At 41.2% G+C, this 24,254-nt stretch overlaps 2 protein-coding genes across 3 annotated transcripts in view; one reads left to right on the forward strand and one right to left on the reverse strand.

Moving 5' to 3' along the window:
• The first annotated feature begins 1,263 nt into the window (after positions 1-1,263).
• Positions 1,264-12,117, forward strand: tpx2 (TPX2 microtubule nucleation factor). 2 transcript variants are annotated; one of them, XM_047361886.1, is made up of 17 exons: positions 1,264-1,383; positions 1,694-1,832; positions 2,751-2,870; positions 2,985-3,096; positions 3,183-3,245; positions 3,364-3,489; positions 6,592-6,701; positions 6,774-6,922; positions 7,100-7,271; positions 8,408-8,546; positions 8,650-8,869; positions 8,978-9,073; positions 9,162-9,335; positions 9,413-9,559; positions 9,637-9,748; positions 10,763-10,947; positions 11,814-12,117. In XM_047361886.1, exons 2-17 carry the CDS (start codon positions 1,721-1,723, stop codon positions 11,919-11,921), a joined length of 2,145 nt encoding a protein of 714 aa, XP_047217842.1. In that variant the 5' UTR covers positions 1,264-1,383; positions 1,694-1,720; the 3' UTR covers positions 11,922-12,117. The 2 variants fall into 2 exon arrangements, with proteins under 2 accessions (XP_047217842.1, XP_047217848.1); XM_047361892.1 differs by having other exon boundaries at positions 10,781-10,947.
• A 2,644-nt stretch (positions 12,118-14,761) lies between these two features.
• Positions 14,762-24,254, reverse strand: part of plod1a (procollagen-lysine, 2-oxoglutarate 5-dioxygenase 1a) — a 36,033-nt gene continuing 26,540 nt past the window's right edge. Inside the window, exons 15-19 of the mRNA XM_047361875.1 lie at positions 22,865-22,930; positions 22,652-22,756; positions 22,313-22,459; positions 20,425-20,550; positions 14,762-16,147 (exon numbers count right to left, since the gene is read on the reverse strand). Of these exons, the coding sequence (XP_047217831.1) occupies positions 15,992-16,147; positions 20,425-20,550; positions 22,313-22,459; positions 22,652-22,756; positions 22,865-22,930 (600 nt within the window). The 3' untranslated portion in view covers positions 14,762-15,991. The remainder of the gene's footprint in view (positions 16,148-20,424; positions 20,551-22,312; positions 22,460-22,651; positions 22,757-22,864; positions 22,931-24,254) is intronic.

The raw sequence follows: 24,254 nt of genomic DNA on the forward strand, positions 1-24,254 counted from the left end.
GAAATTCTGTTCCTCTGTGAAGATCTGCTCCCCCTCTGTCTATAGCTGTAGATTAAAAATTAAAGTAACAATCTTGACATAATTACCATATTATCAGAAGCCTCTCTTGCTGCATGCTCCCAACACAGGTGGAACAGATCTTTGTAAAGGAACAGACTTTCACACAAAACCACCCTGGCTAAGACAAGGCAGCGGAAATGGGGCATATATCACATGAACTCAGATCATATTCTGGAATGCAGGAATATGTGGCCGTTCTGGAACTGAATGGAATCTGTTTGGTTCTCTGTAAGGCCTTGGGATACATGATCCAATTAACAGGACAAGTGATGCATCCAGGCTACAAAGGAGACCAATGTTTCATCAAAATCCTCTTTGCAACAGCCAAAAAAAGCTATCACTAGACAATGGCGTAAAGCACATATACCAACATAAGACAAATGGAGGAAAATGAAAGAAGAAATACAAGACATGGAGAAACGAACTTACAAAATTAGACTGAAAGAAGGACAATTTCAAAAAGATTGGGGGAAGTTGTTGAAATATGAACGTGAGCTAAGGAAAAAGATGAAAATTATGAGTTATCTGTACCTGCAGACAATGTGCTTTCGTTAGCTCCCAACTGGATTACTGTAACTCTCTGTATGTTGGTGTTAGCAAGATCGGCCTCTCATGACTGCAGTTAGTTCAGAACAATAACACCCAGCGGCAGCTTGTCTCTTAACACCAACAAAAAGCATGGATATACATCTCACTTCCATTCTCTGGCTTCCTGTTTGTTTTAGAATTTATTTGAAAGTTTTATTGATTACCTATAAGACGCTGACTGTATGCCTGTCTGACCTCCTCTCTAGATCTCATAGACTTGATCATTTGCTTCTAGTTGTCCTGAGGCCCAGGCTGGTCCACAGAGGGGATCTGGCCTTTTCAGCTGTAGCTCCTAAACTGGGGAACCAGCTCCCCCTCATATCAGACAGGGTACTCACTGACTTTTAATACAGCATGAGAGTTGACTTAAGCTTGACATGTTTTTGATTTTAACTATTATATTTTGTCGTTTTGTATGCAGCACTTTGGCCAACGAGAGTTGTTCTTTGTGCTGCATAAATAGATTAGATTTTTAAATTTAACAAAATAAAAAAATTCTTCAGATATATTTACAGATATGTTCATAGTTACATTAAAAAACTGACTACGTTTTGTTTGGTCTTGCGCGTAGGCTTCGCTACGTATCACGTTTTTGTATAAACCAATTAGCGTTGAGTTGAGGACTGCGCGGACAGCCATTGGCTGGTTCGAAAGGGACTGGTCTTTTTAAACGTTAACTTAGAGCTCTGAGCAACGGTTATGTTTTATTCTGATATTGGCTAGCAGAACAACACGGTGAGTCTTATGGTCTGATTCTGGTTTGTTCTGATTAGAAATCAAAGCTGGTTACATTTTTAACCGTTTTTAGTGTATTCTTATGAATTTGACGCTTTTCTAAACGATCGAGTTAGAATTAGGCGGTAATCTGAGTGGCATTTTGTCACTTTTGGATATTCGAGACTTGTTAAGTTCTTTGCTAACGTTCTTTTAGTAAACGAGGGAGGGCTGTACATATAGAGCTGTTGTTGTTATTAACCCATTCTAAATTGATTTATTTTCCACTGCGGTTAATAGCTAAGTATTGAGTTGAATGTATATATTTTAGACAAGCTGCTGAAGCTGAGACGTGATCATGGCCGACACTGACTCTGGGGATCCTTCTGGGCGCTACGAATTCGACGCCCCGTCCCATGTTGTTGACTTCAAGGAGCTTTTAGATGCAGAAACAGACGATCAGTGGTTTGGTAAGTGTCTTCCTAATGGCTGAATCCAACCCTGGCTTTAGTTGATCTTTGACTGTTTACTCTGGATACACTTTCTTGTTGCTTTGTTTCTAAAATTGTGTCACTTCCTGTTTGAGTCCAGATAGACTGCGGGTTTGCTAAACGTTTCAATCAAACTTCATCCACCTCTCTAAAATAGTTTACAAGTTTTTTTTAAGCAGCAGCTGAGTTGCAGTGGGAAGGTTTTTAAAAACACACTGTCTGCATTGTCTTAAACATGTTAAACACACGTTTGCAAGATAGTAGGATGGATTCAAAGGAATTTGAAAAGATAATTCAAAATTCATAGACAAATAATCATTTAAAACTCATAGCAGGCTGACTCAGTCGTACTGTAGAAGATACTATAGGCTGTAACTGAAGCTGGCAGATCTCCCCATCACCAGAAATTGCCCTACTTTGTCCTAATGATATGAAGAAACGAGATTTTCTGATCATTTCAGATGTCTTTTGCTGCTACTTTAGGAATGTGAAGTTGTGGCCTTAGAGCAGTCGAGGGGGGAGGGTGGGTTGTTAAAAGGCAGAGCTGGGTTTTCTTACAAGCAGTAATTAAAAAGGGTTTTAACAATAGTTTTCCTGAAGGACTTTGTATTTATTTATTTTTTCACTCTGCTTCATGAGAGTAGGAGACCATCTTCAGAGGATTCATTTGTTCAGTCACTTACTCTTTGATCCTTCAGTCATAAACTGCTTCCATACTGAACAGACAACTTGGCAAAGAATCATGTCCAACCAACATTGTCACAGAGAGATCATTTGTTCCTATTTCTCTAGGTGTAGCAGTATCCTTTACGCCAAAGTAAAAGAAGATTTTTTTGTTTTTGCAAATAATTACTCCACAGCACAGAAGTCATTCTTTTTGTTGACTGTCATGAACAGAAAAACGCACTGAGGGAGTAGATCCTAACCTTGTCACTCCTGCAAGACCAGAGCAGCTGTCCCTGCAGGCCGATTATTCAGGATCTTATGGGAATCAAGTTGAAAAAGATGTGGAATCTGGTCAGTGCTTCTATGTTATTGTATACAAGATTACAATTCTACCATTTGGGAATAAATGATCATCTCTGTATTAGACTGAACGAAAATGTATCTGGACTGATCACTTTGTTTTAGGTCAAAGCCAAACCAAAAATCCCCCGTCGAACATTGTCACCTCCTGGGGTGGCGAGAAATCAGTCCAGCCAAAGAGAAGGCCTGTTGATGGACACTCTGCACAGCCTCGCAGGTATGGCGTGTGTTACATTTCATAGTAAAGTCTTAAACTGTGATCTGTAATAAATATGCCTTGTACAAATGGATTTTATATTTTAGGGTTTCAAAACGTAAAGAGATGACCTGTAGTTCAGCTGCTCCTCCATTAAAGAAACCAAAAGAGTAAGTAAACAGCTGAAATTATGCTTTCCTAGTAAATTCCAAATTACAGACAAACCTTTTAAAATAAGTATATATATATTTTTATTCTTGGGTTTTTAATTATGGCTGTCTGTTACAGGAACCCAATTGGTTCAAAATCCAGAAATGGCCAACAACATTCCAGACCCAATATTCGAAGGAGTGAGAGACTGAGTTCAAAGATGACACAAAAGGCTGCTGAAGCTGCCTCCACCACACGCTCAGAGTGAGTCTGCAGCCACCGCTACCAGTGAACAAGCAGAGCAGCATCCTTATTCTCTTCATATGAATGACAAATGAGCTCAGATGATCTGTTAGAGCTTATAACCACTGATTAACCTCATTTTTTGATCTATGATTGCATGAAAAGCATCTATGCAAAACAAACCTTGCATTATAGTCTTTTCCTGTTTGCAGTCATTAATCTGAAATGTACATTGAATAGAGTTCATTACAGCTCCCTATTATTATTATTATTATTATTATTATTATTCAAAACCTCACAGATGAGAGCTTAATGGCACACTGACTCAGACTCCAGAGAAGCTCTTATGTTCTAAAACAGCTCAAGAGAGATGAACGTTGTAATGTTTTACTCAAATGTTTCAGGCTGGACAAATAAAGGACGTCCTCACAGTGTTAAATGTTCTGAATGTAGCTGAAAACAGTTTCCCAGTACAGAACAAATCCAGTTAATGGTTGGACTCAGCTGACATGCATTGGTACCTGCAGTGTAGGTGCCAATGCATGTCAAACTGCATCTACTTTATCTTTACATGTTCTGATGCTTTAGTCATTTGTGACAGAAATGTGTTTTTATAAAATAGTTCAACAACAGTCAGCTGCAATGTCAGTGTGGCACCAAAGTGTTTCTCCTCTAATTCAAAATACAAAAGTCTGTTAACTCAACCTGTGTTAAAGTGGGGGGGGGACGTGCTGAATAGGTGTTTTTGCATTTCCATGTCCACTGATGGGTAGTTTTAAAGGACAAAACAGAAGATGTTTCATTCCATTAAAAGTGAACAAAAACATGGGATTTATCTTCTTATTCAATATAATCGTAATCACAGCTCAGAATAACTACTTGATCATGCATTTAATTTATTTGACTGACTTAGAAGTTCCCATTTCATTTTGTCTTGACTTCCTGGTACAAGCAGCTTTATATAAAAATATACTTTGTCCAAAAGTAGTTTTCATTCTGCAGTCTCCTCTAATGCCTGCTCTAGTTAACCAGTTGCATCTTCTGTTTAACAAATTCTTGCAACTTCAATTCAATTCAAAAATACTTTATTAATCCCAAAGGGAAATTAAATGTTGTTGTAGCTCATCTTATGAAGGTTTCCTCAAAGAGCCGTTGTAGATGCTGATGGCTGTGGGCAGGAAGGATCTCCTGTAGCCTCCGTCTTACAGCAGATCTGAAGAAGCCTCTGACTGAAGACACTCTGTTGTTGTAGGACAGTCTCATGAAGAGGATGCTCAGGGTTCTCTATAATGTTCTTCATTTTATGAACAATCCGTCTTTCCACAATGATCTCCAGAGGAGTCCCCAGAACAGAACCAGCCTTTTTTATCATCTTGTTGAGCTTTTTTAAGTCCCTGGTTCTGATGTTGCTTCCCCAGCAGATGATGGTAGAAGAGATCACCCTCTCCACAACAGACTTATAGAAGATCTGCAGCATCTTGCTGCAAACACCAAAGGACCTAAGCTTCCTCAAGAAGTACAGTCTGCTCTGTCCCTTCTTGTAGATGGCTTCACAGTTGCATCTCCACTCTAGTCTGTTGTCCAGGTGAACACCGAGGTATTTATACTCCTCCTCCACCTCCACTTCTTCTCCCATGATAGAAATAGTTTTTGACTTATTCCTGTTTCTCTTAAAATCTACAATCATCTCCTTTGTTTTAGTCACGTTCAAAATGAGATGATTGTTTCCACACCATGCCACAAAGTGGTCCACCACCTTCCTGTACTCAGCTTCTTGTCCATCTCTGATCCACCCCACGACTGCAGAATCATCTGAGTATTTCTGCAGATGACAGGAGTCTGTCTGGTCCTGGAAGTCTGAGGTGTACAGAGTAAAAAGGAATGGTGAGAGTACCGTCCCCTGTGGTGCTCCTGTGCTGCTGACTACCTGGTTAGACTCACGACCCTTCAGTCTCACAAACTGTGGTCTGTTTGTCAGGTAGTCTTTGATCCAGGAGATTGTTGAGGCCTCCACCTGAGTCTTCTGGAGTTTCTGACAAAGCAAATCAAGTTGGATTGTATTAAATGTTCTGGAGAAATCAAAGAACATGATCCTCACAGTGCTGCTGGCTTTGTCCAGATGACAGTGGGTTTGTTGAAGCAGGTGTATGATGGCATCTTCAACTCCAACTTCACAGCAATAAGCAAACTGAAGGAGGTCCTGATGGTTCATTGTTTGCTTACTCAGGTGGGCCAACAGGAGTCTCTCTAGGACCTTCATGATGTGGGATGTTAGGGCAACAGGTCTATAGTCATTGAGGACTGATCGGTGAGTTTTCTTTGGTACCGGAACAAGGAGGTCTTCCACAACACCGGAACCTTCTTCTGGGCCAGGCTAAGGTTGAAGAGGTGCTGCAGGATCCCACAGAGCTGCTCTGCACAGACCTTCAGGACTCTAGGACTGACATGATCTGGACCTGCAGCCTTATTCCTATTCAGTCTCTCCAGTTGTCTCTTCACCTGACTTCTTGAGACACACAGGAGGAAGGAGGAAGCATCAGCATCTTCTGATATGGTTGAAGGCAAACATGTAGAAGCAGAAGGATCTAGGGCTGAGGTGGAAGATAAAAAATGTGAGGTGTTACTGGACAGCTGTGGGTCCTGTGGGTCAAAGGAGGATGGGAATTGCAATATTATGTAATGTATTGCATTAAAATAGAACATTATGTTTCTAAAGCAGGCTAGTTTAATTTCTATTTTAATACAAAAAAAAAAGATAATTCAATTTGAATTGGTGGTCAGATATTATTACACAAAGTTTTTAATTGTTATTTCCATCCTGTTTCTCAACGTCAAGAGATGCTACCGTCTGCACTCTCTGACAATCATGGAAAGCATCAGGCCATTCATTATTTTGCTCAAGACAGTTGTTTTTAGCCCCCCCACACAAAACTGCATACATTGTACATGTAACGTTTATTGGAGAACACCTTGTTTCAGTTTGAAGATCAAATTAGATTTGACATCTGAAATGTAAAAGGTTCAGAGTGCTGGTAACAATTCAGTGAACCTTTGTCATACATGCAGACTAAAAAGGCAACAAGTTGGTGGCTTCTGTTAGCGGTAGTTACTTTGTCCACACAGGCTGAGCACCTCTGAACAACTGGAGTTGGAGCGCATCAGAAGCCTCCAGAGGGAAGTGGCTCTGCATCGCAAGAAGAATGAGGCCAGCTACAAAGCGGCTCTGGCTGGCAGTGAGTAAAGAGGACTGGTGTTGCAACTGACATCAAATGTTTAGGAAACTCTAAGCAATCATTGTCTTTCAGATCCACCACCAAAGAAGATGGTTCTATCCGTAACCGTGCCTAAAGACTTCCACTTCAACACAGAGTCTCGCATTAAAGCGCCTGCTTCATCAAACACGTTGCAGAAGGAGGTGGACTTCATACATCAGCTACGCCAGCCCTCATCCCCTGTGAGTTACTCCATCAACCAGCTGAACATTAACAGGGATTTCTGAGGGCAGTTGTCATTATGTGCAAACCTATTGGCTTATCCTGAGATCGTTTTTCACTTGAAGTCAAATAATCAGATGTATAAAGGTACAGGCTGACAACACTTTGCCTACTACTTAACATTGTTTGCTTTCAAGGCAAAGGCGAGGAAAGGAGCCACGGTGCCCAAACCGTTCAACCTGTCTGCAGGCCACAAGATAAGAAAGGAGGAGCCTGGGAGTTACGTTCCTATAGCTCAGCAGATAGAGCAGTTCCAAAAGAGGACCCCAACCCGCTACCACATGCGCAGCTGCAGAACTAAGGAGAGAGGTGAGGCAGTAGTTTGAGTCATTCAACATATTTTTTTTTGAGACTGTTGCGAGGACTTGTTATCACTCATGTAAAAACGTTGTGCTGCAAGGCACCTGCACTCTGCTTTGTATCATGCTCTGGTATGCAGCCCTCCTGTGTGCGGGATCACCGTTATCTATTTCACACACTAGACTGAATTGCAGCCTCCTTTCAGCCTCACACACACACACACACACACACATACACCCTGTCTGAACTGTCTGTTAAACTGTGCATATAAATAGAGATAGGGTGTCAAAACTTTGTAGTTGCACTGCAGAGCTACCCTTGCAAGTAAAACTGACTGTATCGTTCTTTCCTCTGAGTTGACTAATTAATAGCTGTAAAGGAAAACTTGATACATCTTCTGGGATGTCTGTAGTTTTTACTCTTATCTTCTGAAGCTTAGAGCCGAGATGTTCTTGATGTTTTCCTTGTGTCGAAAACATGGTTTCCATCAATTGTTCTCCAGGATTTCTGTTGACAATGGAATGTGTTTCCATGCCAGCTACTGGTGCCAGTGTCCTGAGATTTGATTTGAAACTGGTTCTTCAGTTGTCTAATTACCGCAGCGTTGGCTTACGTCTGTAGTTTAGGAGCTTTTTAAAATGAATCATTTTTGTAATTTGGAGAAGTGGTTTAGCAAAAACAGACCTTGAGTTACTGGACTGGGAATAAGCATCCACTGTCTATATCATCCTACCTTTGGATGGTCACTGTGGGGCTGGTGCCTATCTCCAGTGGTTACTGGGTGAGAGGCGGGGTTAACTGGAAATGTTGCCAGTCCATCACACAGCAACACAGGATAAACGACAATGCACTCACCTGAGGGCAATTTAGAAATGGCAAATGTATATAAATAAACTTACTTTTCCCTTGAGGAGGAAGCTGGTATACCCAGAGAAACCCATGCATGCATGGTGAGATCATGCATACTCAATGCAGAGAAATCCCTGAATAGGTTTCGAACCAGAACTTTCTTGCTACAAGGCAACAGTCCTACCAACTGTGCCACCCTGCATCCCAGTAAATAAGCAGCCAAACACTATTTATCTTTCATTCGATCTTTGTTTTGATGGAAGTGGAAATGTTGTAATTTACTGCAATTGTCTCAGGGCCGTCTCCACTGAAGGGTCACCACCTACACCTCACACAGCCTTACTCCCCCCAGCTGATGACCCGGCAGAGAAGCCGCCCACCGACTGTGAAGAGCAGTGCAGAGCTGGAGGCAGAAGAGCTGGATAAACTTCAGAAGTAAGAACCTGATTTGAAATGACATCTCTGATTCGGGGCAATATCTGTAAAGCATCAGGTCATGTCTGTCAGAGCTTCATGTTGAGATTTCATGCGTTCACAGGTTTAAAATCAAAGCCCTGCAGCTGAACAAGAAGATTCTAGAATGTGCCAAGGAGCCGAAGAAGCCAGCAGTGAAGGAGCCCACTGTAGCTGAAGGGTTTGAACTGGAGATAGAGAAACGGCTCCAGGAGAGACAGGTCAACAAGAAGCCGCTCAACAGTGAGAAGCCCCACAGTTTTAAAGCAAATCCTCTGCCAAAAAAGGTCCTGGATGGTATTGTGGTGAGTCCCAGCCAAAGGTTTAATCTGAAACCCATCCTGTTTGGAAGAACATCAAGCCCTTATAGGCATTTTTGATGGGTAGCAAACCAGATGTTTTCCTGTTGACAGGGCTTACCTGAGAAGAAAGTAACATATCCAACGGTACCAGAATCTCCTGCATTTGCCCTGAAGAAGAGGGTTCGGATGGAGCGCAAGGTTGAAGAAGTAAGGAAATATTTCCTTGTTGGTTCTCTTCAGTTACTGTGACTGTTCTCCTAGATTTCTGACCTTTCTTCATTTTTGTTGTGTTCAGATAAAGCCACCCTCGCCGGTCAAAGCTGTCTCAGTTCCCCACTTTGGCATTCCATTCCAACCTCAGCTCCCTGAAAGCCACCATGTGGAGGTGTGTCCTTTCTCATTTGAGCAGAGGGACAAAGAAAGACAGGCTCTAAAGGAGAAGAGGCTGGCAGAACTGCAAAATGAAGAGGTGGGGTCCCATTAATCCAGAATTGAAAATATCACACCTCAGTCCATGCAACTCATGGTCTCTCTTACTGCTTCCAGGTGCCACAGTTCAAAGCCCAGCCACTGCCAGACTTCAACACAGTGGTCCTCCCTGAGAAAAAGAAGCCAGAACCCACCAAGCCTGAACCGTTCAGACTCCAAATCGACGAGCGAGGAGCAGCAAAGCACAGGCAGTGGGAGGAAATGGTAGGACAGGATTCACCCCAGCTAATTGCTCTTTACATCTGTAGTAGACTTCAAAGTGACACTCCTGTTTCCTGCAGGTGAAGGAGGTGCAAAAACAACAGGAGGAGTCGGCCATATTCAAAGCTAGGCCCAACACAGTCACTCACAAAGAACCTTTTCGACCCAAAAAGGAGAACCGGATGGCACCGGGTAAGATTAGAAACCAACCTATACTGTAGTGAAATGATGCTGATGGTCAAGTCAGAAACGCCACTAAATTACAGCCATTTACAAGAGGTTCTAGGGGGGACTTTATATAGCTGAACTACAGCTGGATCATATCAGGTACCGTTGAAAAGAAGAAGAAAAAAAAGGCCAAGAACCATCTTATTCACTTTAAGGAAACTCTAAACTCAAACCCCTGATGTTTTCTTTAAGTTGCTACAACTGTGATTGTCCCTTTGTTACATTCAGAGTACACAGATGTGTGACACTCTGTATTTCTTTATTACATGCTGACTAGTTTTTGTTGGACTGGTTTTTAAAACCTGAGGTAGGGTTCTAAAATGTTTAGAAGTTAGAAATGTGGCTCATTGTTTTCTGTTTTATGGTGTAGAAGAAATCTAGCACAGGTTTTCAATGGGCTGCACTGACACCAACTCCAACTCCAGAGTGGTGCTACATGGATGAATAAAAGCTTTTAGGGTTTTTATTTTCAGCACCAAAAATGATTCGATCATGTTGACTTCACTTTCCAACTTACGTCTCTCAAACGTAAAATTCAAACCAACTTTAAATCAATTTGCCAACACAGGCTTGTTTGCTGAAGTTAAAGGCAAAATTGTGCATGTAATTTGCAAGTTATTTTCGGGGGGGAAAAAACGATCCACGTCCTTGACCAGTAACTGCAACCTCATGAAGCACCTCGCATCGTCTCACGTTTCCACGTTACTTGTGGCTAACAACCCGAGCCTTGCTGCAGTCAGCGTGAGCTCAGACAATCCTACACCGTGGAAATAGAAAAGGCTTAATTTTCTGGTCAACAACTTGTAACATCATTTTAGATCCTGAATAGTTACTTTGATAGTGCACTAACTGGGTTGCTAAGGTACTCTTTGGGAGGAGTAACTATAACTAGTTACTTTTCTAAATAACGTTCCCAACACTGTCACTCTTTATATTTTTGTCGTCTCGCCATCATCCATCTGGACACCTTCTGAGAAGACGTTAATTCTTCTACAGTGGTGGAGCCCTTTGAGTTGGCTACGGAGCGCAGAGCCCGAGAGTGGCAGGAGTATGAGCATCTGATTGCTGAGAAGGAGGTGCTGAGGGCACGACTGGAGGTGGAGCAGAGACTGGAGGAAGAGCAGCGGCAGAGAGAGGAGACTGTCCGGCTGCGGCAAGAACAGGTAAAATCCTGCTTGGATTTGATTTTAGGCTACTTGACTTCATTAAGTGTTGTCTTTGGGGAGCCTGTCTGAGAGGAAAGTGTGTGTGTGTGTGTGTGTATTTCTTTTTACCTTTTGCAGCCATTTTCCTAAAGTTCTTGACAGCCAGAGCAGCTGGACATGAGTCAAACCAGGCTTGCAAAAAACATTGTTTAATCCTAAATAGGATGAAAATTTAGTTTTGTTGCCAGTGTTTTTTTGGTTCTGATCTTCCCCTCTGACCCAATCATTGTGTTAAAATAATCTTGTGCGATATTCCTGCTGTGTGTGCTAAGTGATCTAATTTGCTTGGAAAGTCATAGGGAGAGATTCCAACCTCAGATTGGGATTTTCAACATGTTGGATTATTTTAGCCCAACATTCTACAGTGTAGGGTGTTGCTGAGGTCAAACAAGGATGCATCTCATTGAAGGTTACATGTCACCAATTAGAAAGTGGTGGAAACAAGGAGGGGAGTTATTTAAGCTCACGTTTGATCTCGAGAAGGTTTGTAAGATGTTGAGTATGGCTTCTGAAAGTTTGAGTGAAATCCAGTGTGTTGTGCTTGCTGTGTGGCAGTACAGCGCGCCCTGGGGTCTCTCAGGGTTTTAAAATCAACTGACAAGTTTCAACATTTTGCTGTGAACCAAGAATTTAACACTGAAACAGAAACTTCAGTCAAGTTCTGGCATTAAAGTCTGACAGAATTTATTGGTTAAAGAATGAAAAACATTTATACAGTTTTATTTTTAGTTTGGGGTTAAAGTGTGAACCTTACCCATGCAATGATTTGATCACCATTAAGAGACCTGTTTGTCATGTGACCCAGCTTTTCTTCTTCTCTTCAGGTCCACAAAGCTCAGCCCATCAGACAATATAAACCTGTTGCAGTGAAGAAGAGCGAGGTTCCTCTCACAGTCCCAGAGTCACCAAACTTCTCCAAACGTTTCCGCTGAGGACCAGCAGGAGTCTCCCACGTTACTACTGCAAATATTTCGTTTTCAGTTTTATTCTTAACTCTTGTAATAAAGTGGCTGAATTCTGCCATTGTTTATAAACCTGATTCCTGCAGCTTCAGCCGGTGCTTCTACTTCTCTTAAACATTTTATTTGTAGCAATGTAATGTAATAAACTTTTTCTTTTTTTTTTTAAGTCATGGCTTGTTTTGTCATTGGAGATTATGTTCAACAACCTCTGGGGAAACTATGCTGTTAAAAGGAAAGTATTTAAAACTCCAGAATAAAGTGGAAGATGTTTTGTTAAAGGGAAACATCACCTTGTAAATGGTCAAAAACATAAGTTGGGTTAACTGAACAGTAAGATGTAATCAGAAGAAAATGTTAAAGACTGTAATATGACAAAACTTCTACAGATTAGAGTAAAATACTTCAACCCTTTTTTATTTTTGGTTATTTCAATGAATATGGCTTACAGATAATAAAAACCCATTTTTCAGTGTCTTAGAAAATTTGAATACTGTAAAAAAAAAAAAAAAGTTAATTAGAAAGTCATGGTGTCAAATGTGTCACTTGCATTGTCAAAGTCAACACCAGTGACTGTCCACTGTCTCTACATGCTCATCCAGGAGGAGTGAATGCTGCAAGTCACTGACTGGATGCAATCTGCTGGGTTTCCTTAGATAGAAAAACTTTTAATCAATTTGAATAAATATCTAACTCTGACTGTTTGATTGTTCGGATTAATTGGAATGTATGAGTTGAAATCTATGATTTGACTGAACTTACTTTGTAAAGTGCCTTGAGATGGCATGTGTAGTGATTTGGCCTTATATAAATAAAACTGAATTGAAAATATATCTATATATAGATATATCTGTAGTGTATATATAGATGACATTTTTGAGCACTTAATGCTTTCTTCTGCTGACATTTATGGAGATGCTGATTCATGCAGTAATTCATGCAAAAGGAACCCCAACTAAGTACTGAGTAGATAGAAATGAACAGACTTTTCAGAAGACTGAAGTTCTGTTTAATATTTCATTTTTAATTGATCCTGTCATTTTCTGAGACATTTAATTTTTAGGTTTAAATGATCTGTAAGCCATAATAATCAAAATTACAAAGCCTGAAATATTTCACTCCATGTGTAATGAATCTATATTAGTTTCACTTCCTGAGTTAAGTGACAAAAAATCTTGAACGTTTTCTCAACATTCTATTTTTATTTAAATGTACCTCTAAACCTTATCAATAACCTCCAGTCTCTAGTGGTTTTTCATCTCCTAGATCTGATGGAAGATACTAAACCATAGTCATCTGCTGAGGAAATCCAACTTTTATTGCATACTTTTAAAAATATGAGATGTCTAAGCTATTTAACAGGAGAAACAAGTTCTTGTGAAAACTGGTGGAATTAAGTAATGAATCCTGAATTAGCACCAGTCAGGAAAATGATGCTGGAATGCTTGTTTACCATCCCAGTAAAACAGTGATTACTTGAAGGAAAACTGGACATTTCTAGTTGCTGTGGGCTGCAGGGCAGACGGCAGTCATCACCATGACAAAAAATCAGATGGACACTGATATTTTAAAACATGATCCTTATTCCATCATGATTGGGTGAGGGCATTTTTCACACACTCTCACATTCATTATGAAAATGCATTTTCCCATTGAGCAAAGAGCACTGAAACCTTTCTGAGGAAACATTTTGCCACTTATAGGTTTTTCCTTTTTGTGGTCTTTTTCCTGATCTTTAAATTTTAATATGAGATTCAAATAACTTGAGTAAACACACAGTGCAGTTTTCAAATTTTGTTTAATGGAAAAAGGTATCCAAACTAACCTGGACCAGTGTGAGAAAAGCTATTTTCCCCTAAACCTTATACCTGTTGGTTGCCCATAGCAACAACTGCCATAAGGGATTTACAATAGAAATGACAATGAATCTTCCACATTGCTATGGAAGAATTTTGGCCCACTTTTTTTATTTTCATTTGGCCACATTGGTTTTTCTAAGGTCAGGCCACAGCATCTCAATATGATTTAAGTGTAGACTGTGATTAGTTTGCTCCAAAACCTTTATTTAGTTTAAGGACATTCCGCTTCAGATCAAACTTCAGCCCCAGACCATGTTCAACTGAAAGGATGATGTTCTTTTTCTGAAGTATATTAGTTTTACACCAGATGCAATGGGAAGCACGCCCTCCTTTGGTCTCGTCAGTCCGGGGATTATTCAGATATTTGTTTTAGGGAAAGTGAGACAGGCCTTTGTGTTCTTTTATGGTCAGCAGTATTTTTGGTCTTGCAACCCTCCCATAGACACCAGCTTTGCTCTCTCTGAGGCAAGTGAGGGCTGCAGTGTCGTTCTGACTTCTTTTGTGAACTTCTGGATCCATGAGCTCTTGGAGTAATTTTGGTAGGCTAACCCATACCTGTGAAGGTTTACCTCCGTTCCATGTTTTCTGCATTTGGTGAAAAATATTTTTACTGCAGTTCACTGGAGCCCCAAAGCCTCATGAATGCCTTTGTAAGCCGTTCCAGACCGATAGATGTCTCTGTTCTTTAAATCAGGGTGTGAACTTTTGCTTTTTTAGGTTTTTTTTTAACCATTCACATTATAAATTATCCATGTCTGATGATAACCACCCCTGTATTTGTCTAGTAAAACTGAACCTAACATTGAATTTAATCAAAGTTAATTTATGATTTAACAATACAGAATTTCTTTTTCCACATAGGGCCATGTTTGCATTGGATAGCTTTTCTTAATACATGTTGCATTTATTCTGTTTGTAGAAGTTTGATGCTTTTGTGAGGAAAGTAAACCGCTCTGAAACAAATGGCTGTTTTTATTGTTCCACTTTCATAAGCGTCTTACACGAGACCAACAATGTTTGAAATGATTCCAAACCTAAGTTCTCCAATGAGACAGTTCTACTGAAAACCAGGTAGTCCAGGTCTTAAATCTGACATATAATAAAATAAATAAACTGAGTTTGTAGCGTTTCAGTTCTAAATAAAACTGCTTTGGATACAGAAAAGGACACTGGTGACATAAGAAGTCACAGTTTCACACAAAGCTGAACATCAAACTAAATGCATCTAAAAAAAAAGAAAAATAACAAAGGCTTTCTCCTGAGAGAATCTGACTCTGATCCATAAACTCAAGACCTAAAAGGAGCAGAACTTTACTTCAGATCCTGCTGCAAGCTTTTTGGTTTAAAAATGAATGCAGCAGTATATGCTGAATATAAAAGGAGAACAGAAACACCTAACTGGGACAAAGGTTGAGTAGTAAGACCTTAACAATGAAAGATAACAGAATATTTAGTTACATGGACATGAAAGTGGAGCATCAGTGGTCCCTGGAGAATCTTAGAGAAGCTTGAGTTAAAAGTCAACAAATTGGATCTAATCACTGATTCTAAACTCCCAAAATCTCCTAAATCACAGCAGCCTAAAACTCCCATGATGCAATGCACCAATGATAATGTTTGTTCCATTTAATTTGTTAGTTGGAGAAAGAACTGGGAATGACATCACTTTATGAGTTCCAGTTAACAAGTCAGAACATCCCACCCTGGGGTCTTTATGGATAGAGTTCCCGTGTTCTCCCTGTGCATGTCTGGGTTCTCTGTTTTCTGTTTAGTTTTGGGACTAAGGTGAACTGTCATTCCAACTTCCAAAGTAACCCAATTTTGTCCTTATGGTGCATTCAAAAACATGTAGGAACCAAAGTAAAGGCTGATTTCATACAGGTGTACAGGAAAAAACTAGCAAAACTGCATCAAATAAAGCATGATGTGTTGAAGAAAAGCCTTTAGAACTGCATTTAAATCCCATCATGTAAAAGTTCCCAGTAAGCTGTGATCTTACATATGTTAAATCATAATCATCATGATATTGTGATGAACTGAGGCTTAGAGCCAACGTGGAGCTCAATAAATGTTTAATTACCAAAGTTTCTGAAAAGGAGATGGAGTAAAAAATTTTCAATGATAGAAATGTTGATTCTGGGGGCCACAGTGACTCATTTAGTCTGGGATATGTAATCCTGAAGTTCAAGGATCCACAAAGGACACTACGATGTAGCGGACTCCAGCAGTGGTCGGCAGACCTTCGTGGTAGTGGGTGAGGCGGCCAGGGTGCATGAGGGCCCAGCCTTTCCGAGGGGCCTGGATGGAGCAGTCGTATCTGAGGAAGCGGCACCCACCACCCTGCATTCACAAAACAACACTTTACAGCTTTTACTCAAAACAAGGAACTAAAGATCAATTTATCTTTGAATTTGGAAATGTCAAAAAACAACACAAAACTGAAAAAAACGTTATCTTGAAAAGCTTCAGGTTGATGCCAGCAACATGATTAATGAAGAGAACAAACTGGGTTTTCTCGGAAACGGACCCAAATGTTTAAGGCCACCACAGGCATTATTATGTTTTTTTTATCTTTTTCCATAGTGTCCTGTCTGGCAGAGTAGCACTTAGAATTGTTGTCTGAGTGCCAAAAAGAAGCCCAACAGATTTACTTTCATAAGTGGAGCATTATAGCGTTAAAGAAACTTTATTAGAAACTGCCTAGGGAGAAGGAAACGAAAAGAAATAAAAAAGACAAGAGAGAGAGAGAGAGGTCGGGCAAAAGGGAAAGAAGAGAGGGAAGGAGAAAAGAATAGAGAGACAGAAGGGTGAAGAGAATAACACCCTGCTTGCTTCTACACTTGCAGAAACATATGTAACAACAGCATTGTTAACAAAACGTGCACCTTTACTAATGAATGCAAGATGTATTTAGGGGTAACTGCAGCTTAATATCTGTGTATCTGTTAACACCTGAATCTAAACACCTGTGGATGTAAGTGAGAGTGCACTTGTGTATCTAAGGTTTCTCCATAAAAATATGCAATATTGAGTGTGAGAAGCCACAGACCTGCCCCCTGGACCTGAGACAGACATGGAGGAGATCTAAGCCACAGACACCCAAAGGCCCCCCAGAGCACAGGAACCCAGGAGGACCACCACCGGGACTACCGCAACCCCCGCAGAGAGGAGCGGAGGAAAGCCTATGAGGAACCCCCAGCAGCCCCAGTGCAGAAGCCCCAGGGAGCTGCAGGAACGAGCCCACAGGCCTCGCGGGCAGGCGTCTACGCCAGAGCAGATCTAGCCATGGACCCGAGACCCTGGGGTACATCCCTCCTCAAGCAGAGGCCCGACAGAGCCAAAGGGCCCAGGCCCCAGCAAGCAGCCACCCGGAGTGAGCCGGCACACATCAAAGCACCCAGCCCCGGACACCAAGAACCACAAATACACCAGTGGGACAGAGACACCAGCCACCGGCAGGGAATGTGGCAGGGAAGAAATAGGTCCCACATTTGATGAGGGGCCTAAACTGATCCCGGAGAGGGAGCAGCCCAATACCCAACCTGACACAAAAACAGGGACACAGCCACCGATTCCACATAAAAACACTCACACCCAACGTAAACACACACAACAATGGACGTTGTACACTCACACATACTCTATACTCCCAGATCTAGGGAGCGATACCCCAGAGGGGCAACCAGCCCCTGGACCTAGGAGGTGGTCCCCTTCCTTCCAGGGTGGAGACAGGCAGACCGCCCCGGCCCCGGCCCAGACTAGTGGCGGCACAGTCCGAACTCGAACAAGACCCTGACCCTGCACTCCGTCCCGAGCCCCCAACGACCTCCTTTTGGCTCGTTTGGACCTACCTGGTCCAAACGAGCCCGCCAACCAGAGCCATCCCAGGATGAAACACTCCCAACCCCCAATGAATTCCAATCTCAGCCCCATGAGCCTCCCACCCCCCATGAACCCCTATATGAATCTCCCCATACGGGCACCCCCAACCAGAACACAGATATCAAACACATGCCCCCAACCACCATGAACCCCTTCCCCACAGGGACCTGAAAAGCCGATGAAGGCAGATCCACACACGCTGCCCTGCTCCAAGGACTCTCGCCGCATCCTGCCCTGCACCACATAGTGCACCGCGACGGCAAGGAAAGGACCCCGTGAAACGCCACCCCAGCCTCCGCCCACAAGCGCAACAAAACAGACAACACTTATCACCGTGCTCACAACGGACCCCCTGACCCCACACCAAGACGGGAAAAACTCTCCCAGTAAGAGCTCCCTGGCCAGCGGCATGCGTCCAGGGTCGGCGGCCCACACCATGCCCCCACAACCGCACAAACACAACACATCATCACCACTTCAATGACAGCCCAGAGAGAAACACCAACCAGCTCACCTCCACTGTCACTGCTTAGCCGATTCAAATACCAGTGACCCCACATCCAAAAAATGCCAACCACACGCTGCAACACAGCTAAGGCTCCACAGAATATTTCAAAAGATTTTATTAAAATAAGTATTGTATGAAGTAGAATAGGTTCTGCAGTCTGAAAGTGAAAATGTAGTGTCATAAATATTAAAGTTCTGCTATAGTCGTGATAAGAAGCCAATGAACAGTAGTTAACATTTAAAATATTCTCTGCTTTTTTATTAAATTACATACACAAAATGTTTTCAGCACTACTTTGAGAAAAGATGCTCCTTATTCTCCGGAAACAAAACTGCTCTAGACAAGTGGCCGGTTTCACAGGTTTTCAGGACTAAACAAAATGGGTCATTCAAGTCTATGCATTTTAAAACACGCCTGTAACTAGAGCTGGGTTTAATTGTCATGGGAAAATGGAAAAAAACTAAATTGGTCTAGGTCTAGAACCCTGTGAACACCACTAAACAATACAACGGAGTGCAATGTACACCGCCTCGTATCTCAGCTTAACTATAATGATCACCAATGAAAGAAAGATTTTAATTCAGTTCACCAGTTTGGCGGAAAATCTGCAAAAAACATCAACCATAAAGGGTCAAAAGCTGAGAAGTCAAAAATAAACTCTTTTTTGGAAAAGACCCAGCAAATAAAAAAGACCTATATGTGCACTGATATCTCTTCAGAGATCCTTATTGGCCCTGATGGCATTGAGACAGAAAGCAAAAGGTTTTTTATTATTTGACAAAATAAGCAAGAAAATGGCTGATTTTAAAGCCGTGTGTCACCTACTGGACCGAAAGCATCACAAGGTTTAGGATGGAAAATGAGCGGATTAGTTATGTTTGGTTAGCATCATTTATTGTTCTAAGTAAAAATTATAATCTAAGTAAATTAGAACTGTCTACTTCCCTGTAAGAGCCATAAGAGGGATGCATAATGTGACAGGTGAATGCACAGCATTGGCACTTGGGTGGTGGGTGTGTTGACGAGGGTCTGGGTGTGTGTTTCACAAGGTATGAATGGAGGGCTTCTTGGCCCACTAACGTTTGATGGATGAGGAAGTGGCATGAGCGTGGGGGAAGTCACTTTTTCTGTTGACCGTGTCATATTATGTCATCCCGTGCAGCACATTAATTGTTTGAACCTTCTCAGTCTGTGTCGTAGTCAGTGGTTTATTCTCATGCAGTGTTGGATAGTTTGTGGATTTTGACACATAATAAATAGATCACTGCTGATCCAGAAGTGGCCTGGAGTTTGTTCAGATCACAAGTCGGTCAGAGAAGAGGGAGTTTAGCCACCACCAGTTTTGCCGCATATTTGAACGCTATACAGCTGTTCAGAGTTTTCAAAATATGGCTTTTCAAATAAAAAACCTTCGAAAAGTTTAAATCATCACTAAAATTACACATCATCCAAACAGCTTCAAAAATCAAGTATGAAGCCTTATCTCAATACACATGTTGCTGGCTTCAAGTCAAGATAAGCATTTATTTCTTTATCAACTGCAGAAAAAAAGATAGCTCTACTGTTTGCTATGCTGTTTTAAAAATTTCATAAAATAGCTTCAGGACCTGCAAACCTGTCTTTATTTACATATTCCCAACTTTATTAAAGTAGGATTAGAACATAACAGGTAAGGTTCAATATGTTCAAATCTAGAGACCAGTGTGGACTGACATGCTAATTGTTCAGGCCTGTTTATGGAAGATGCAGAGAAACATTGAAGCAGCACAAAAAGGAGAATATGAGATTAGGTGTTGTGTTTCATGCAAGGATGACTGAATCCCAAACATTACACATAAGGTATGTAGAGGCACATGCTGGAAACATGGTCATATTCCACATTTCATGTCTGAGCTTAAACAGGCAGCCACAGCCTCTACATCTACAACACGCAGCAGGTTTTAGGTGCAACAGTGTTCAATATCATTTCAATTCAACTTACTAAACTAGTCATTTTTGCTTATGTCCAGACATTGTTTTTGTTATTAAACAAAATAAAATATTGAAAAATCTTTTCTGTTTTACAATCAAAAGAATCAAACATACAAAACGTTCTGTGTTTGGGTCTTGTGCTTCGTGCATCACTTGTGCGATGAGCGATAAACCTGCATTTTTGGTTATTGTTTTCTGTCCAAACTCGGTTAAGATGCATAGCAGAAGGTCAGATTTTGGGAAGCTTTCTGCTTACCTGGTAATCAGTGCCGACTTGATTGAGTGCAATGTTTATAGTGAATGTAGAGGCATCATGGTGTGGCTTCAGAAAGGGCTGCTCGTCTGGCTTATATCTAACTACAAAGGCCAAGTCAAACTGAGCCTGCAAACACAGAGAGACAGGAGTCATGCAGACACAAAATACAGCCTTGTTACAGCAGAACATGGGTCAGAACCTCACACATCTCCTGCTGAGGGGACAAGGCATCAGCTGGCCTAGAATTCGTTTCCAGAAGTGGAGCAGAGAAGCAAAAGAAAACCACTGCAGACCACCTGCATCCTCACATCTTGCAGCCCTTAACACCTGGAAGGGTACCATTATTTACCTGGAAGTCAACACCTTTGCTATTGAGAGCTACATTAACAGTGAATGTAGAGGCATCATGGTGAGGGACAAGCAGTGGTTGCTCGTCAGGTTTGTACCTCACCACAAAGGCCATCAGATTGGAACACTGATGAAAAAGGACATGCTGGTTAGAAATCATTATATTGGACACATAAAATCATGTTAGAGTTGCTACTGTCTGTAAACTTGTTCTAACACTGGCTTTTTGCTAAATGTATTTGACTCTTTATAAAAAAAATTTACATTTTTGAAACGTCAATATTCCATATTTGAAATTGATACAGAAAATCTCCATGAATTTTGATTCCCTTGAAAACTTGTCTGGTAGTTTGGTCACCAGGTGGTGCTACATGAAAGTACAAAGCGCAAAATCTCCAAACGGCCAGTGTCATGAATTATTTTAAAGGGTTCTTCATTAATAGTTTTGCAGACTTTTTAAAGGTCTTTTAAAGTTTTTCTTTGGACTTTGTCTCCTTTTTCAATCATTTTCAATCATACCCGAGCATCATATCATCTTGACATCATATCTTGTGTGTGTACTAAAAATAGCGAAAGAAAAAAGCGTCGGGTCTAAAATATACCGTACTGTTCGCAGCAGAGGAACAGTTTCGAAAGTCTTGTGTTTCAGAAACAGGAATAATCCATCAAAGATCTGACACAGAAGCTGAGTAATAAGTCATCCTTCAGCTGATCATCTACTGCGTGACAAGTTTTAGCTAACACTTCATTGGGAGTCATGTTAACATCTGAAATTGTCTGTTTGTCCATAACCCACCTCAAAGACTTACAAACTAGACAAATAGTCGGCACTCAGTCTGAATGAAGCTGCTGTGATGATGTTCTGCTAAAGGCTATAGCTCTGTCCAAGCCCTGGTGTCTCAATCAAAGATATTAAACCACATATTCAGTTCATCTAGAGGCATTACAGGTTCACATTAAATGATCTGAGGGAAAACAAGTCTTCATTTGTATGGTACAGTGTAACAGTCAGGATCGTCTCCTGACTGGCTCAGGAAGCAGCCATTTTGTTTCCTTCACTTCAAAGAATCCTGCTCAGAAGATGTAAAACAGTTAGATTTTATGAAGTAGTAAAACGCTACAAGGCAAGTATTTTAATTTTTTTTAAACATATTACATAAACTTAAGGTTTACTTTCCTCCTTTTCTGATGAACTCCTGCAGAACAATATAAGGCAAAGCTGAAAGTTATTTATCAAAAGTGTTGATAACACCTTAATTCCTTAGTGATTTGATATAGAACTTTTGTGATGGTTTTAAAACGATGGGATTTTTCATGGAAAAAATGAGAACAAAAGGGTAGCAAAGTGTCAAAAGATCCAATTTAAAATAGTGTTTGGTTTTGCAAAATTTTGAGCATGACCATTTTAAAATATATTACATGATGTTCTGGTTGCTTGAAAGCAACATATAGAGAAATGTGGGCTGGATCAAGACTTTTGTTTAAACATTACTTCCAACTCAAACCTAGCAGGGGATGATTTTGGGTTCAGTAGTCTCACCTTCGTGTAATACCCAGGGAACATTTTCTCTGTTATTGGTGCAACATACTCCAGTAAGAACCTTTGCCATTCCTTTTCATAATCAATCTGGTTCATGTGGATATCGATGGTGGGAACATTCTCGTAGCCTCCCTGGATTCTGGTATCCTGAAAAATAAGACAATCCATACTTTATCACTGAGGGTGGACATGGCAGACCATAACAACAAAGCAAGAAATCATAATAGTGATTCATATGAACACAGAGCCCACACTGATCCTGTGTGATGTAGTTTAATGGTATAAAATATCATAGAATCTTAAGGATCACAGCATTCACACATCCATACAACAACGTACCACGTTGCCACCTCCTGACCACTTGCCAAAGTGTTCCATTTCTTCAATAAGATGGTTACAAGCAACATCCGTAAACACTGGGAACCAGTAAACATCTGGACATGGCTGGAAGATATGATAGAACACAGCATCATTTACCCCAGTGAGAAATATTCAAGAGTCAGTTCAGTTTGTGGAGTTTTCTCAGTAATCTGAATTCATGTTGTTCCTCACATTTTCAATGAGCTCGTCCTTTATCACACGGGTGTAATTCTCATGAATGTAGCGCTCCTGCCAGTCCTGAAACAAAAACACCGATCACTATCTTTCCATCCATCCATCCATCATCCATCCATTCATCCATCCATCCATCCATCCATCCATCATCCATCCATTCATCCACCCATCCATCCATCCATCCATCATCCATCCATTCATCCATCCATCATCCATCCATCCATCATTCATCCATCCATCCATCCATCCATCCATCATCCATCCATCCATCATCCATCCATTCATCCATCCATCATTCATCCAGCCATCCATCCATCCATTCACCCATCATCCATCCATCCATCATCCATCCATTCATCCATCCATCATTCATCCATCCATCCATCATCCATCCATCCATCATCCATCCATCCATCATTCATCCATCCATCCATCCATCCATCATCCATCCATTCATCCATCCATCATTCATCCAGCCATCCATCCATCCATTCACCCATCATCCATCCATCCATCATCCATCCATTCATCCATCCATCATTCATCCATCCATCCATCATCCATCCATCCATCATTCATCCATCCATCCATCCATCCATCCATTCATCCATCCATCATCCATCCATTCATCCATCCATCATTCATCCAGCCATCCATCATCCATCCATCCATCATCCATCCATCCATCATTCATCCATCCATCCATCCATTCATCCATCCATTCATCCATCCATCCATCATCCATCCATCCATCCATCATTCATCCATCCATCCATCCATCCATCCATCATCCATCCATCCATTCACCCATCATCCATCCATCCATCATCCATCCATTCATCCATCCATCATTCATCCATCCATCCATCATCCATCCATCCATCCATCCATCATTCATCCATCCATCCATCCATCCATCCATCATCCATCCATCCATCATCCATCCATTCATCCATCCATCATCCATCCATCCATCATTCATCCATCCATCCATCCATCCATCCATCATCCATCCATCCATCATCCATCCATTCATCCATCCATCATTCATCCAGCCATCCATCATCCATCCATCCATCATCCATCCATTCATCCATCCATCCATCCATCCATCATCCATCCATTCATCCATCCATCCATCCATCATCCATCCATCCATTCACCCATCATCCATCCATCCATCATCCATCCATTCATCCATCCATCATTCACCCATCATCCATCATCCATCCATCCATCATCCATCCATTCATCATTCATCCATCCATCCATCATCCATCCATCCATCCATTCATCCATTCATCATCCATCCATCCATTCATCCATCCATCCATTCATCCATTCATCATCCATCCATCCATTCATCCATCCATCCATTCATCCATCC

The sequence above is a fragment of the Girardinichthys multiradiatus genome, chromosome 1, assembly GCF_021462225.1.
Source record: "Girardinichthys multiradiatus isolate DD_20200921_A chromosome 1, DD_fGirMul_XY1, whole genome shotgun sequence".
Lineage (NCBI taxonomy): Eukaryota > Metazoa > Chordata > Actinopteri > Cyprinodontiformes > Goodeidae > Girardinichthys > Girardinichthys multiradiatus.